A 16,341-nucleotide genomic window follows, 5' to 3' on the forward strand; every position below is an offset into this window, starting at 1 on the left:
ACTCTTCATTTCACTTTTTCTGAAGCCTCTGACCATGAGATGGAGAGTCTAGTCAAGAGGCATACATGTCTCATTCTATCCTCCATCTCTGCTGGTGGAAGAGCATTTCAGAGCAGAAATCTCTGCTGAGGAGTCACTGTGTGATCCCTAATCTCGGTCCCTCTGATCATGGTGTTGGGTGTTAGGGAAACACAGACCAGCTGCCAGCAAAACTCCAATTTTGGCACGTATCTCCTCTAACTCTCTCTTGTACTAGGTCCACCAACACAGCCTCCACCCACGCCATCAACACCAAGACCCACACCGAGCTCAGGTACTGTTATTTCCCATCCCCATCTCTTACTACCTGTCATAACTGCTCAGTTTTCTTAATGCAGGTCCCTCAAACCAAGTGACAGAGCTTTTATGCTGTCAGAGCTTTTACTTACTCACCCAGTCCCACTGGTGTGACAGTCCTTCCATGCTGGGACTCTTTCTGAAGTGTCACTATTGAAGTCCTGCCCTGGGTCTCTTTTGCTAGAGTGTTGGACTGTTTGGTAACAGTAGATAAGCTGCCTCATAATTATCTCACATACCTTTTCTTGCCATGTCCATAAATATTTAAACTACCCTTTTCTATGGCAAGTTTTCTCTTCTTATACAGGTGTTATTTTTGTAGGCTTTTTAAAATTTAATTTAGATTCCCAATTCTGGTTTTATTTTGGATACAATCCAATTATATGGTCCTGAAAAAGTCTGAGTCATTGTGGTTATTGCTATATTAGTACTTTAGGAAATACAATAAAATGTCAGTTTAGATAAGTTTTTATTGCTTCTTTCCTTGAATTTTAAGACTAAGTCTACTACATGTATTAGCTTGTTAAGTACATGAGCGTGCTGCCTCACCTAGTCAGTTTGGATGTCTTCTGGATATTTTGGATAATTGTTATGTATGTAATTCCTGGAGTTTTATTTGTTTGTAAGCAGTTAAGGTTGACAAGCAGACAAAACCAGAAGTGTAGCTATTTTTGTAGAATGACATTGAAAAGCAGAGAAGAAATAAGGACCTCTTTTCATAATTCGTTGTTGTTGATAAACACCATAAAATACTTGCAAGCTCAGTTCTGCTAAGATTTGATGGGAAGATTTATTTTTTTTTTAATGGAAATGGGATTTTTTTTATTAGCATTCAAAACCTTGCCCATCTCACACACACAAATGCACACATACTGTGTGCCTCCATTTGTACATATTAGCACTGGCTAAATAACTTTGATATTTTTTTAGAAGTGTGTGAAGGACATCTTGTGTATGCAGTGCTCAACAGGAGTTCCCTAACTGGTTGGAGTACAAAACCCCAAACAGCTGGTAGTACAGTGATCTGTTCTGGCTAACCAGCCCTATAAAGATTTTTAGCAGATTCTTCCTGTTTAGTCAGAAATAGCCTTTCGGACATGAACACTAAAAACTCACTGCTCTGCTTTATATAATTATGTCTTAATAGCAAAGCTTTTTTTAAAATTAAAGTTTTTTGCGTATATTTCTTCCTCAAACTCTAGTACAGATTTCTTATACATAAGAGTATAGATTCTTTATGGGAACCAAAGACAAGAAGCTGGGCTGGGCTTTGGAATGTATTTGACTGATGCCACCACTGTTATCTCTGAGAAGCAATTACAAAGTAAAATAAAACAAGTGTGAACAAAGCAAATGCAGAAGTCTGGTACCATAATTTATTTATTTCTTTCCAGGCCGTGCTATCTGCAGTGCCTCTGGGGATCCCCATTATAACACTTTTGACCACAGAGTTCACAATTTCATGGGAAATTGTACTTACACTCTCTCCAAAGTGTGTAATGTCTCTGAGAGGCTTCCATACTTTGATGTGTCCACAACGAATGAGCACAGAGGAGGCAACACCAAAGTCTCTTATGTGAAGTCAGTGCAAGTGGAAGTCTATGGCAACCAGATTTCTTTGCTGAAAAACAAGAAATTGAATGTGAGAAAACATTTGCTTAAAATATATATAATATTTTTAAACTGGCATGTGAATAATCAAATACTTATTCTGAATGTGGAGTTCATAACAAGCTTTCTTTTTTTTATTATTTAAATGTACCTCTTTTAATGAGATGTCCAATGAATTGTCTCAAATTAAGTGTTCTTTAATTGCTTCCAGTTCCCTTGTGCACAAGATCATACCTTTAACTAATCTATTTTTGGTGCTGGTAGTGGTAAGAGTTCCAGCAGCCATACCCTAACTTTTACAACTTTCCTTACAGGTGAATGGCATCAGAATGAACCTGCCTGTATTTATTGAAAATAAGATCATTATTCAAAGCAGTGGTGGATATATTCTCTTGGAAACTGACTTTGGACTGTGGGTGAGATATGATGGAAATCACTATGCAGAAGTCTCTGTGCCCTCTAGTTACCGTGGTCTGCTCTGTGGCCTCTGTGGTAAGTTGTGGGCTTAGTCACTTTTTAGGGAGTTATGGAGGCTGGTGATTACTTGAACTTTTTTTTCTCAGCATGTCATACTTAGTCTACACACAATTAGTCCCTGTCAAATTGACTCAAATTTACAGCAGTGAAGAAAATTTGCTAGAATTTTTCAGTTTCTAAGGATAGTTACTTACAAAATTCCTGGAACACGTTATCCATTTTGTGAGGCATAGCTACAAATAATATTTTTAGCCAACTAAAAAAACCTCACATCAGTTCCACACTTTAGATTTAGGAAGAGTAATGATTTCCATACATCTAGTCGAGAATTCTACAAACACATTTTTCTGTTATTTGCACTCTGATGTGTTTGGGTTTTGTTGGCTGTGAGGAATGTTCTTATGGAACTAGATCACAAGGAAGAACTGCTTAGCTAAAAAACTCCAACTCCTTTCCTTGGAACCTTCCAGTAGAATGATAGATTAAAGAACTTACTGATTTCTTGCTTCACATCCACAAGTCTCTGAAGAGCCACTCTGGTCAGTGGTCAAAGTCTAAAACAACTGAGCTCTTCTTATTTTGCCCACTACATGCTGATGTTGTTCATATAGTCTCCCTAGTTCATTATAGTTTATTTTACAGTCTGAAGCCTAGGTTTGTTCTACAGGAGTGAACTTGAAGTGTCTCATAAATCTCTTTTTACCCTCACAGGTAATTATAATGGTGATCCAAATGATGACAACATAAAGCCCAATGGTGACATTGCAAGTGGTTCCACTGATCTTGGACAAAGCTGGCTTGTACCTGAGAACAACACCATGTATGTATATTGATTTAATCACATCGCATTTGCTAATCAAACATCTCTCCACTCGCTGGCTTTGTCATCCAGTACCATTTTACATCTTTCAGCTGCCCATTAGAGGTAGGGAGCTGCCCCTTTACATTATACAGGGAATGAGAAGAGGGCTTGTGTCCTGTAAGTCTTGTTTTCCAAAGCAGGAACTGTCCACTGATAGTGAGGAGAGATGGGACTTCATTTCAGTTCCCTGATTGGAAACCATAAGTTATTGGATCCTGTAGGTCTTTTTTTCAGCTAAGAATAAGCCTTTGAATAGCCCAGAAGACATTAAAATGGAGTGCATTCAGTGACAGGGGTGACATCAGCTTTTCAAAGAAGCTGGATAAAGTCTTGTGACTGTGGTAAAATACACCGTGTTGTGCAGGGTTTGTCATGTGTCAGTCTTCCACTGAAAATCTGATAGCAAGTAATGCAAAACACACATTTAATTTTGCTTGTTTTCCTCAGATGCTCAAATGGAATAGAAGAGCAATGTGATCCTGTGCTGGAGAGTGAAGCAAAGAAGAACACGACATGCGGCATGATCACAGACCCAGAAGGTAGTGTGATGGTACCTCTCTGTTAGCCACATACTGGAGCACTTAAGAGCTTTTCTTGTCTCCTTGCTCTGAGCTCACATTGGAAGCACATAAAACCTTCAGTGTGAATGGCCAACAGAAAACTCATACATGCTTGGTCAAGACAAGTGCACCATTCAGACAATGCTTATGTGTCCACAGAAATTATCTCAGAATGGGTACAGGAAGCAAAAACTGCCCTGCTCGCTAAAAGAAATAGTTCAGAGGGCACTGTCATTGGATGTATTACAGATACTTCATTTGAAATTCTATAGATGTTTCCTGTATTGGAGAGCTCTTGCAGCTTTCTAGAATTGTAGAATTGTAGAATTCTAGAATCTTGCAGTTTTCTGGCTTGCCTAGCCAGTAACTCTTGTTGTATCAATCATGCAAAAAGTAGAAAGCCTAGTCCAGAGGGCCTAGTCTCATTGTGCATGCTGTTTCAAGTGTTGGTTTAACTTACTTAACAAAGTTGTTCTGGAACACTTACAGTGCATTTGCTGTGATAGAGAGTAGGTGGTGGTGGTGATCTTATCATTCCCAGGTGTTGTTTTTTTCTATGCTTCTATACATCTTTCTTGATTTACACAGGAATCTTCAAGGCTTGTCATACCAAAGTGCCTCCAGAGAATTTCTTTGAAAACTGTGTTTATGACATGTGTTTCACCGGTGGACAGGCAACATCCTTGTGCTATGGGCTGCAGGCCTATGCCGAGTCATGCATCAATGCTGGGATATGCATAGAGTGGAGGAATGCTACTCTTTGCCGTGAGTGTTGTGACTTATAAATATCCTGGGTTTAAACTTCAGAAGTATGCATATACCCCTCTACACTTTTCATGGGGTTTATTTCATTTTATGTAATGTTTTGAGTATAGTCTACCTTTTGTGTTTCCAGTATTTGCATAAAACACTAATTTTCATGAACATTTGGATATATGTAGGCCTAATCCTTAAAATTTTAATAATTTACTATTAGTTTATTGGAAAAAAAAATATTATGTTCAACTGTATCTTATGTGAGCTTCTACATTGGGGAAATAACTGTTGCTTGGCTCCACTGAAAATCTGCCATCACCAGTGTAAGTGAAGCTGGTAGCCCTCCACACACAAATGCTTATCAATGGATTTTGGTTAAAAAACTAGTTTAATTAGAGAACTTGAAAAAGAGCTGTTTCTGGCAAGTTTACGAGTATCTCTCTGTAAACCAAAGAAATAAATTTTTCTTGCCCAATATCCTCATTAATTCTCTTCAGAATTTCCTTATGCAAAATGTCATGTAATGAACCTCTAAGATCAAGTCCAAACATTAACCCAGCACTGCCAAGTCCATGAATAAACCATGTCCTAGAGCATCAGTGCTGTCAGATCACAATACAGAAAATACAGATGATGTTTTGAATACTTTTTAATATCCTTCTGGGTTTGAAATCTTCTAGGAATAGTTGGATCACAATTTAAAATATTCCTTCATAGGTATTAAGTCTTTAGTTTGACTTTTTGTTTAAATGCAATCCAGGATTGTCCCATGAACTGCTCTTTCTCGAGACTCTTTAACAAACATTGTAAGGTTTGTGATGAAATATTGAGACCTGGGGGAAAATATTGGCAGGGAAAAAAAAGTGTATTTCCTAATGGCCATGTACAGCAAGTAGTTTGTGCTCAGGAGTTTGCAGAGAAACCTGAGTACATCCATTTCTGTGCAGGCACAGCCTAACTCACTGCAGTAGTTAATCTGTAAATTCATCTGCATTATTTTTTAATAGTGATCCTCTAGGCAGTCAACAGGTTGTCCCCTTGTAAGTGACCGTGTAGTCAAAGGCACAAAACTATTGAGGACAGGGCTCCTGCCAGGGCCCGGCCCTCCGAGGGGACGGGATGCCCAGGGCTGGCACTGCCACTCTGGACGTTTTCCATGCCAAGAAGAGACAGGCTCCTGGAGCTGGGAAGTGCCGGTGCCAGGTGTGGAAAGGCTTCCTGTGCAGCAAGTTCAGTCTGGCGGGTCAGTCCAGACCCTGGGCGAGGCGGCAGGGCCCGCCGATGGAGCGTGGAGCCCCCAGGGTGGGCCTGCCGGACACTCAGCTCCTTCCCTCGCACCCACACGGACACTCAGCAGGGAAGCGAGATCCCCCTCCTCAGCCCGGCGGGTCTTGTGGGGTGTGAGGCAGCCGTGCTGGCGCCCGGCTTCCCGCTTCCCCCTTCCCGCTTCCCGCCTCGGGCAGGGCAGGTTCACTGGTGGCAGCGGTCGAGAGGACTCAAGTCACATTAAGAGGATTGACTCTCAAGTGCTCCCCTCATCAGTTGCTCAAGTACAAATTCAATTAAGAGCCTGACAAAGGGCAGGTGCTCTGGCTGGATGACTGGAAGTGTTGGCTGTAACTGCCTGACAGGACTAAGAAATCCTGCCATAGGGACAGAAGTAAATGAGAATCTTATGTGGTGATTTATCACCGCATCTATCCAGAATCAGTATTTAGGGTTTTTTTCAATGACAGAAACGGCCAAATACTTCAGGTCTTCTATAAAATGTAATGTCTTCCCTGGGAAGTGTGCTTTGAGTGACAGAAGCACAATTCTATCATGAGCAGGAGAGGTGTGACAATATATTTTCCTCAAGAAGTCTCAGTGGAAGACAGTCTGGTTTTTAGTTCTATTTTTAAATATATGACAGATGTTCAAACAGTAACTACAGTAATGGGGCCATATCTGCTAGTACGTGAAGAGATTCTTCTATTCCCTTAGTGAGCAACTTTGCCTTTAAACCTGCAGAAAAAGATTTACTGAGCCCAGCACCGTTAGTCTGGTATGATCACATCAGACCTACCCCTCAAACTGAGCCTGGCAAGTTTTACTTCCTTTGTGAGGTGAAGTGCAGGGTGGCCCACCTGCCCTATGCACATCTACCAAAATCCACACTGCAAGAAAATCCTTTGTATGTAGCACTCTCCAGGGTCAGGCTTTTTAACAGAAATTTTTGTGTATTTTCATGAGCAAACTCTGAAAGCGTCAGGAAAACTTTTATCATGATTTTGCCCTTTTGAGTGATTTTATTTTTTTCTTTTTCTCTCTAGCAATGGCCTGTCCTGGAGGAAGCATCTACCAGAGCTGTGGTACTAGGTGTCCCTCTACCTGTTTGAACATCTCAGCAGTTGATTCCTGCAGTTCCTTACCAGTGGAAGGTTGCTTCTGTAAGGAAGGCTATGTTTTAAGTGGAGACAAATGTGTGCCAGAAAGCAGATGTGGCTGTGTTGATAAGAAAAACCAGTATCACGAGGCAAGTTATTGCAGACATTTAAAGAGAAATTTTTAAAAAAATTAAAATCTCATTCTTTATCACTAAGACAAAAAAATGTTAGTAAGACTAAGAACTAACACTAACAATTATTATTTACACTATTAATAATGACAAAATAGACTCACTTTGCCAGCCTTCTTGATCTGTGTGGCTACAATTGCCCAAATTCAAATATTATTGATATTGACTTGATTGTCTCTTATGGTATTATCTTGCAATTTATCTTATAGTATATAATTCTACACTCTTTTTTTCCACTCAGCTGGAGGAAAGCTGGTTCCCCAGTTACCCCTGCACTGAACGCTGCACCTGCAAGGCTAATAATACCATTATATGCACATCCTGGGAGTGTGGAGTCCGAGAGGAATGCAGTGTTAAGGATGGTGTGCTGGGCTGTCATTCCAATGGTAAATCCTGCCTGAAAATGGTTCTTAAAGTCAATCCCATAATTAGGTCCTTTTTCTCCTTCTACCTTCATGATAAATACCTTTTTGTATGTGATGACAAAGAAGTCCCAGCTGACTGCTGCCAGTGCTAAGAGATAAAATGACATGATGATCTGTCTTGTAAGCACAGATCCCCTTCTGTTGTAGTGGATATTAGCAAAAACTGATGCTGCTCAAAAGCTTGCATGGTCAGTTAGGTTCCCTTTGTCTTCATAGTACAAATCCAAATCCCAAGTTGTGTCACCAGGGCTGCAACCTCTAAATTTGGGAATAATTGAGAACTGTATTTCTGAAAGTCTGAGTGATGGCAAGTCCATTAAGTCTCTCTCTATATAGAGGCAAATTTATTTACTTTAATATTTACACCTAATTTTATACATATAATTATCTATCTTTATATAAGTAAGTAGCAAAGCTTTCTATTTATATCAACTACCATAAGTCATAGCTACTATAGCATATAGAAATGTTATAAAGAGGTTTGTTTGCTGCCAAGTTGCCAGTTTGTACATAATGTGTAAATTAAATATAGGAGACACTTTCTGGAAATTTCTTATTTCCAAATAAATGTAATTGGCTTGAACCTGAGATACCTCTGTGAAGGTTTGCCCACATAATAATGATCAGGATTATGTTTCTGTCCTAATGCAAACATCTTTGGTAAACTGAGTCCATGGTGAAGTCCAGTCCAAAGTTCTTAGATCTTTTTTTCACTTTCAGGCCAAGTAACATGTCAAGTAATGGGAGATCCCCATTATTTCACTTTTGATGGATTGATGTACACTTTTGTGGGTACCTGCACCTACACCTTGGTTGAGGTTTTCAACACCAATGGTGTCGTTCCTATAACCATCCTTGGCAAAAATGAAGACAGAGGACTAAGAGGGGCCACATATCTGAAAGAAGTCTATGTAGACCTGCATGATGTACGAATCACTCTTCAGAAAAGCCAAGGAATCCTGGTAGGTGGTAATGCTCATTATTCTGGCAAGAAATATCTTAAAATTAGCTCCCTAGAGTAGCTGTAGAAGCAAGGCTCTTCATGTTTTCTAAGAACTATGTACATATATGCTTAATACTTTGGGGCACTTCTGGTAACTGGATATCATACCATTTCCCTCTGGTTTCCAAGCCTTCTGTTTGGGCTTACTGTTCTACTGTCAGTATCTTGGAGATGGAGGCCAGAGCCTTCAGATAGGAGAACTGTTGACTGAACTAAAGAAGGAGGTTCCACACTTCAGTTTGTCAACCCTATCACCTATAGCTAGCTAACAAGAGCAGCAGGAAATCCACCCCATAGGTGGGTAAGAGCTTGCTCGCTTCCAGGGATCTTCCCAGCTTCCTGGTAGAGGCACAGGCTATGACTCCTGCCCAGCCCTCTTCAGATAAAAGGCAATGGTGGAAGTGTAAAGGAGCTAAATTGTCATAGGGGAAACTTCAGCACTGCAAGGAATATAGATTGTGAGCAAAAAAGCTTTAATGGAAGAATGTCCATACTGACAAATGGCATGTCTCTCCAGCTGAACAATGAGAGGGTCTACACTCCAGTGGAGAGCCGATTGCGAGGGGTGTCCATTGGAAACGTTGGCAGATTCATAGTACTGGAAACTGACTTTGGTGTGATAGTGAAATATGATGGCAATCACCATCTGGAAATCACCCTCCCACAGTCTTATTACTCAAAGGTAAGATTTCATATGTGAACATTTGATGCTGCTTCAAAAGTGCTGGTTTGTGCATTTACTTTTAATTTATTTTATTTTCTTAAATTCTTTTACACCTCTGTTTTGCTATTGCATCTTTCTTTGTAGCTGTATTGTAACATATTTCATTTTTTCCCTTTTATATTTTTTTCTCTTTGAAACTATTTCCTTGTGTTCCAAGGGGGTAGTTAGAGAAAATGACCTGACTAGGAAAATACATCCAGCTTACAGAATTAAGTGCCTTAAAGCCTTAGGGAACCATAGATTTACTGCAGTTTATATTTTATTTCTCCATGTGTGAGGTCAGACACTAGATAGTATGTCTGAAATATCTGGTGTAAGATTGGTTTTTGATGGTGATTTGGTCACATCATTTCATAGACAATTAATAAGAAGCCACTGGAGAAGCTGATATAGAACAGATTGTGCTTAAAATATATGGTTCTTGTTCATTTGCAGGTACATGGCATGTGTGGTAACTTCAATGATAATCATGAAGATGATCTGTCCTTGCCCAATGGTACACTTGTCAATGTCACACAGTTTGGAAATAGCTGGAAAGTGGAGGAAGACAGTGATGCAGGGTAAATGTAGCTTCTTTTCATACCTTTCTTCATTCTTTGTAGCACACAAAGAGTGTATGTGGGAGTTTTCAAGTCGAAGCTCAAAAAAAACCCCCATCACCACAGGGAACTGCCACACAGACCAGAGGGAAACCACAGATCCTATTGATCTACATGCACACTTAGGGAACTAGGCTTTGGAGCAGCCCACAGAATGGCATAGCCTTTATTTTTCACTGAAAATACCTAAAGTAGGACAATGGTGTTAGGGAACAGTGAGGGCCAGGTGCTCCCCAAAGGATAAGGAGCCAAGTGTGATAATATAGCCAAGAGAGCTCTGGCCTCACCAGCCAGGTCTCATGCCACACTAGCTCAGCCAGGCAAGCAGGGCAGGCTGAAGGTGGAAGCCAGGATCAACCAGGAGATCAGATCACCACACAAGTTTGCAGTGACAAGACAGGTCCAAGGTCAAGCTAAGAATTAAATTCTCTAGTCTGGCTCAAGTTCAGTGAGTGTAACAAGGTTCAGACACAGCATGGCAATTGCCAGGCAGGTCTACTTCTGAAAGTAGTTCTACTTCTTTCACTCACAGACAGAAAGAAGACTGTAGTCTCAAGCATTATTTGTTTAATACATTTCAGTAGAAACAAACTTTTCCATTTCAGTCTCCATTTATATACACTTTGAAATTTACATGCCACTGTGTCTGTTCTTGCATGCAGTTGTTTACCAGACTCAAGAGAAGATGATGCTCCTCCTTGCACTGCTGAGAACAAACCAGTCATTGAAAGCCAGTGCAATGTCCTAAAATCAGACAAATTTAAAGCATGTCATAATCTAGTCAAGCCTGAAAACTTCATACAGATCTGCATCTATGACATGTGCCAATATGATGGCATGAAGTCTGCTCTCTGTGACATAGTTCAAGCCTATGTGGACACCTGCAGAAATTATGGAATCACCATTAAATGGAGGAATAGCACATTCTGTCGTAAGTGCACAGCAAGTGAAAAAACTGAAACTTGTATGGCTGATAGCATGATAAGAATTTAGAAGTGTTAGGTAAACAAGTTATGTAAAAGAAAACTAAAGTCAAATTCTCATAAAATGCAATTCTATTGTTATTATTTTATAACTCCATTGTGGCACTGGACTGTGTTCATGTTGAGCTAAACCCAGAGATAACTCAGGACAAGTAACAGGCAGGAATGTGGAATTAAAATGTCTTTAGTAGCCAAATGAGTGCCATAAGATATTGCACTGAGTCTACAAGGGAGAATCAATATAACCAAAAGACTAAAACAAAGTGGGATAGTGTGTTAGGACACAGGGCTCAATGCCACTCACTGTGTTTTGAATGAAAACTGGTAATTTGGCTAGAAGTAGCTTGTTAAGGACCATGTTCTCAGATAATTTTCCAGTATATGTGCCTCACTCCACCCATTCAACAAAACTACAAACAAATGATATAAAGATGAGTAAAGCTTAGATACTGAGTTAGTTTTTATCGTTTTTTTTTCAAAATTAAGTATTACGTTTTGGAATTAATTATCAGGTAATGTTGTGGAGGACAAAACAATTAACTGGTTAAAAAGCAATTAACTGGTTAAAAAACAAGACAGATGAATATTGAATAGGTCCATCAGAATTTCCTAGTTGCCTCCTTTCCATGAGTGGAGGAAAATATTGGACAAACAAATTCTTTGTCCTGCTACCCTGTTCCTTGAACTGTCCCCTTATTCATCTCTAGTCATTGGCAGAAACAGGGTATACAACTAGATGAATCTTCAGTTGTTCTTCCTTGTGTTTATCTCGGTGGTTGAGCTAAATATATACCTGTTTTTCGTTGCTGGAGGGTTGAACATTATATGGAATTTACCCTAAAGATTCTGGTTTCTAGCAAAGAAGCATTTGCAGCTGAACTGAAATACTGAATCTCAATGATCTAGACCCAGGTGCCACCAGTTCAGACACACCTGGAGTAGAACTCAGTCAGCAGCTCCAGAGCAGGTTCTCTGTTTTGGTTTTGTTAGTGTGTTTTTTTTTAAAATAAAATATAAAAATAAAGACTGGTTGATGATCAAAATCCACTACTAAAAAGCAATGCTATACTACCATTTTATAAGCCAAGTTGTAGCTTTCAGGCAGGCACATGTTTGTAGTATACCTTCTAAATGTATTTAATAACACTGTTTCTTTCCTCTTCACCCACTCAGCCTTGCCCTGTCCAACCTACAGCCATTACACGGGCTGTGTCTCCGCCTGCCCATCAACATGCAATGACATTTTTGCCTCTTCCCTTTGTGAGAAGACAAAAGAGTGCACAGAGGGCTGTGAGTGTGATGATAGTTATGTGCTCAGCAATGGCAAGTGTGTACCCTTGAGCAATTGTGGCTGCAGGGATGATGACAACAATTACTACAGTGTAAGTAGTTTGTCTGTGAAGCAAATATCTGCCTGCAAAACTTGTAGAAAGTTGTTCCCCTGTCCATCTGAATGAGAGAGAGAGAGAAACAATCTTCTGGGTCTACTTCTTAAATACCTTTTTCCTGATTACTAAAAGCTTCAGCAAAGCTGAGCACCTTGGTAACATATTATTAACATGACTTGTTTCCAGGCTGGGGAGACTTGGATAACCCCACACTGCAGCAAAAGATGCCAATGTCAGAAGAATGGTGTCATCCAGTGCAAGAGCTATAGCTGTGATTCTAGAGAAACCTGCGTGATCAAAAATGGAAAACACAAGTGCAACCCAACAGGTATGTATAGGAAGTCTTCACCAGGTGTTCCATGAGGGCTGGAGAAGGAGGGAGGATGAGGGTGTTCATTCAGTCTTCCAGTCACTTTCAGTCTTTTTCACAGGGAAAGAAAATCAATCCCATATTCTCTCAGTGAATTGTCTTGTTTAGGAGATAGCTTGTTGCCTAGTGACTCTACACTGCAATTTTGAAGAACAGCATGGCTTAGGTCCAACAGTATTGATGATCAGTACAAGAGCATAATGCAAATCCAGCTTCCCCCTGCTCCATTTTGGCAAAATACCACAGCAGAGGCAACCCAGCAGTCTTAAGGAGAGTCTTGGTCCTGGGATAATGGTTTGCTTTGCACTCCAGGGTCAAGGAGAATACTTAGACAATAGTCGCTGCATCTGATTGTCAGGTGTGGTGAACACAATGGTCAATTTAGTAACCTCAGAAGCAATCAGTGTGACAGCAGTGAGTCAGCCAAATTAGACTTTCCTTTTCATGTTCCAGCAATTTTGTAGCAACACATTGCTGAGGATTGTGAAACCAGCATCTCTAAGAGCTTGCTGCAAGCCGTACTGTGTGGCAGAGTCATTCCTCTGCAGAGGACCAATGTGGACAGCTTAGTCTCTATAAAACGAACAAATCCCAATGTTCTGCTTCAGTTAACTGGCTCACACTAGTTCTTCAGCAGAGGAATGAGTTTCTCTGGCCATTTCTCCCTTCAAGTGCCCATTAACTAGGATGATGCCTGTGCACTCATCTTTATTTTAAGAGACCTGCATGCTAGCAGCAATTATTTTAATCTAACTTATGTTCAAATGCATCATGCTTGGGATCTGGCACATGCACGTTCAGACTGGAGACTAATGAAACTCTTCCCTTCCAGGTTTTGGGAGGTGCCGGATCATGGGCGATCCACACTACACCACCTTCGATGGGCTGGTGCACCACTTTCAAGGGAGGTACACTTATATTCTGGTTCAGACCATCCCTGGCCTACCTGATGCTCTGACACAGTTCAGGATCGAGGGCACAAACTACCCTTTCCGTCGGAGCCGACGCATCACTTACCTGAGGGAGATTCTCATCAACGTTTACAATCACACAGTGAGATTCAGGCAGAACAAGCAGTTATTGGTAAGTCTCTCCCTGACTGTAGAGCACAGAGAAAAACTCTCCCTGGGAGTAAAACATCATATATAAGAACTATAATATATTTAAATATTAATAAATAGAGTTATAGTAACATAGTTAAATACTAATTAATATAGCAATAATACAGTTAAAGGTAACTATGTTATTACAGCAGTGCTATGGGGCAACCACAAATGTGCTTTTCAGTTGTGTTGAGACTTTTTTCTCTATAGCTACCAAGGATACAATTCTACTTCAAATACAAATTAAGAATTTATATATAAATTTAAAAATGTATGTATTAATTCAAAAACAAATTAAGAAATATAGATTTAGAAATAAATCCCCCAATATGCCAAAACTTACAATAATGCCATACTAATTCTTATCAGTAAAAGGAAAAAAACTGTAATTATGCAAGGAAAACTTGATTTCCTTCCCCTTTATTAATGCATAAAAGTATAGATAGCTCATATATACATTTTTAACTCAATAAAAGAAATCTGCTTGGGTCATATGAAAATACTGTGTCCAGATCATTTTCCTCATTACATGATTTTGCTAACTTAAAAAAGATTGAATACTGAGATTTTTTACTTAGTTAAATTATCTGATGTATTTACCATAAAACCAGAGGAGTGTTCATATGTAGCACTGACCTGTAGTGAAGCCAGATTTTAATTTGCCCTATGTATTATGAATATTAACTTATTGTTTCCCTGTCAGCTGGATGGTGTGAACGTGAGACCCCCTGTTAATCCTCATGAAGGTATTCGTATATATCAAAGGACAACAAGAATTTACCTGGAGACAGACTTTGGCTTATACTTGAGCTTTGATGGCAGTCAAAATGCAGGTAAGTGATACTAAGACACTGTACAGGAAAATTTATATACTGTCTCAAAACATGTTCTAATTCCAAAGGAGGTCTAAACCCGAGACAAAATTAGCAACTTTTACTCTTTGAGCCTGTCATTCTTTTTGATATAAACTTCCAGAAAGCTAAAACAAAAAGCATTTCCCAGGAACCAGAAAAAAACATAAAATTGTCTTATCTTTATCTGGATTCACCTGAACCTAGGAGAAATGAGGTTGAGTCAGACTGTTCTACTTTTGTTCATGTTAGATAAGGTCCAAGTGATAAAAAGAAAAGAAATCACTTAAAATTGCTGGGATGATGGGATGAAATCTGGGTCTGCCCCTTCACCATCTTAACCCAGTTATAGGGCTGAGGTCTTCAAGCTATACAGCTGTGAGTGCATCCTCTTACCTACTTCCTCTCAAGCCTATTCCAAATAATCCCATTCTTTAGTGTTTCTCAGCAGGACTCTTTTATCACATATACACAACTCACTCATGTAAATTGAACACACGTTACCTCCTCTGTTCAAAGCTGAGTTAACCCTGATTTACAACAGAATAAAGCCATGTTATTTCTGAGTGTATGTTGAAAGTGCCAGGCCATCTCTACACACAACCATCATTCCAAACCCTAGAATGCCAACTGCAGAAATAAAAGCTCTATTTTACAGGAATTCTGTTTCTCAATGAGCAAGTGGACTTTAAGTGAAGGACAAAACGTGGATGGTGCATTAATTTTGTGGCAAAGTAGCATGCACTAAGAGCACTCAGGTGGCAATGTTATGTGTATATTGCCTTACTGGCTGGAAGAAATATTTTTTATTCATGGTTCGTGTTGCAGAGCACAGAAACAGTCCTGTGAATTCATGTATGAACATACATGTCCAGGGCTGTGTTCATGTCCTATGTATGAGGCCTGTGCCACATGACCAACTCAAATCTGAATCATTAAATGTGTTGCTTGGCACTGCTTTCCATCTCTTCCCTACAACCAGAAGCAAAGATTTCTGATTTCTTTTATTTTTTCTTCTGAACTGCCCTAGATATAAAGCTGGCCAACACCTACAGAAACAGAGTAGAGGGCTTGTGTGGCAACTTTGATGGGATATACAGAAATGACTTCACAAAGCCAGATGGAAGGTCAGTGAAGTATGTGAATGTATTTGGTGAGAGCTGGAAAATTCCTGTGAAAAGAACAACCTCTCGTTTCAGGTACTTAATTTTCTACTTAATATCTGTGGCAAGTACAGCCACTGAAAGTGAGTGAATTAAGCCTTAGGCAATCTCCAGGAAGAACTACATTGTCTTATTTCTGGTCTTTCTTCTTCCCTTGGTCTGTGTGTAGAAAGTTTTCCTGCTCATCACTCAGGTGAAACTATTTATGCCCTTCTGTCTAGCCAAGAGAAGCCTGAGCTATCCCTGCATTAGTCCAGTTCAGTACCCCTTTTTGGAGTCACAGTCTGTGGGGAATAGTCCATCTTCTCTCCCCCCACATAAGACTAAACATCATGTTGTGCTAGATGAGCCTGAGGGAGGGCAAGTCCTGGTTTAGTGTCAGCCTCCCTCTGGAATCTGATGGTAGCTTTGAAATCCATCAAGATGATTTCACAGTTCCTCCCAGAGAGGTTCTGGAAGAACCTGATGTTCTTACTTTTATGGCTATCCAGTGTTTTCTGCCAGTACCCAAAAAGTAAGAACATTATTTTGAGTATAAATGAGTGTGATATTTGTGGTCAGGGAAATTCTGTG

General features: G+C 39.8%; 1 protein-coding gene across 1 annotated transcript in view; it reads left to right on the forward strand.

Annotated features, from left to right (window-relative positions):
* Positions 1-16,341, forward strand: part of LOC104391252 (IgGFc-binding protein-like) — a 42,556-nt gene that overhangs the window by 20,775 nt on the left and 5,440 nt on the right. The window contains exons 29-45 of the mRNA XM_010000500.1: positions 257-313; positions 1,731-1,978; positions 2,262-2,439; positions 3,136-3,244; positions 3,734-3,825; positions 4,435-4,611; positions 6,915-7,117; positions 7,401-7,545; positions 8,305-8,546; positions 9,105-9,269; positions 9,747-9,871; positions 10,573-10,841; positions 12,067-12,275; positions 12,468-12,609; positions 13,484-13,734; positions 14,458-14,587; positions 15,636-15,732. Of these exons, the coding sequence (XP_009998802.1) occupies positions 257-313; positions 1,731-1,978; positions 2,262-2,439; positions 3,136-3,244; positions 3,734-3,825; positions 4,435-4,611; positions 6,915-7,117; positions 7,401-7,545; positions 8,305-8,546; positions 9,105-9,269; positions 9,747-9,871; positions 10,573-10,841; positions 12,067-12,275; positions 12,468-12,609; positions 13,484-13,734; positions 14,458-14,587; positions 15,636-15,732 (2,839 nt within the window). The remainder of the gene's footprint in view (positions 1-256; positions 314-1,730; positions 1,979-2,261; positions 2,440-3,135; positions 3,245-3,733; positions 3,826-4,434; positions 4,612-6,914; positions 7,118-7,400; positions 7,546-8,304; positions 8,547-9,104; positions 9,270-9,746; positions 9,872-10,572; positions 10,842-12,066; positions 12,276-12,467; positions 12,610-13,483; positions 13,735-14,457; positions 14,588-15,635; positions 15,733-16,341) is intronic.

The sequence above is a fragment of the Chaetura pelagica genome, unplaced genomic scaffold (genome assembly GCF_000747805.2).
Source record: "Chaetura pelagica isolate M959 unplaced genomic scaffold, ChaPel_1.0 scaffold20, whole genome shotgun sequence".
NCBI classification, from domain to species: Eukaryota; Metazoa; Chordata; class Aves; order Apodiformes; family Apodidae; genus Chaetura; species Chaetura pelagica.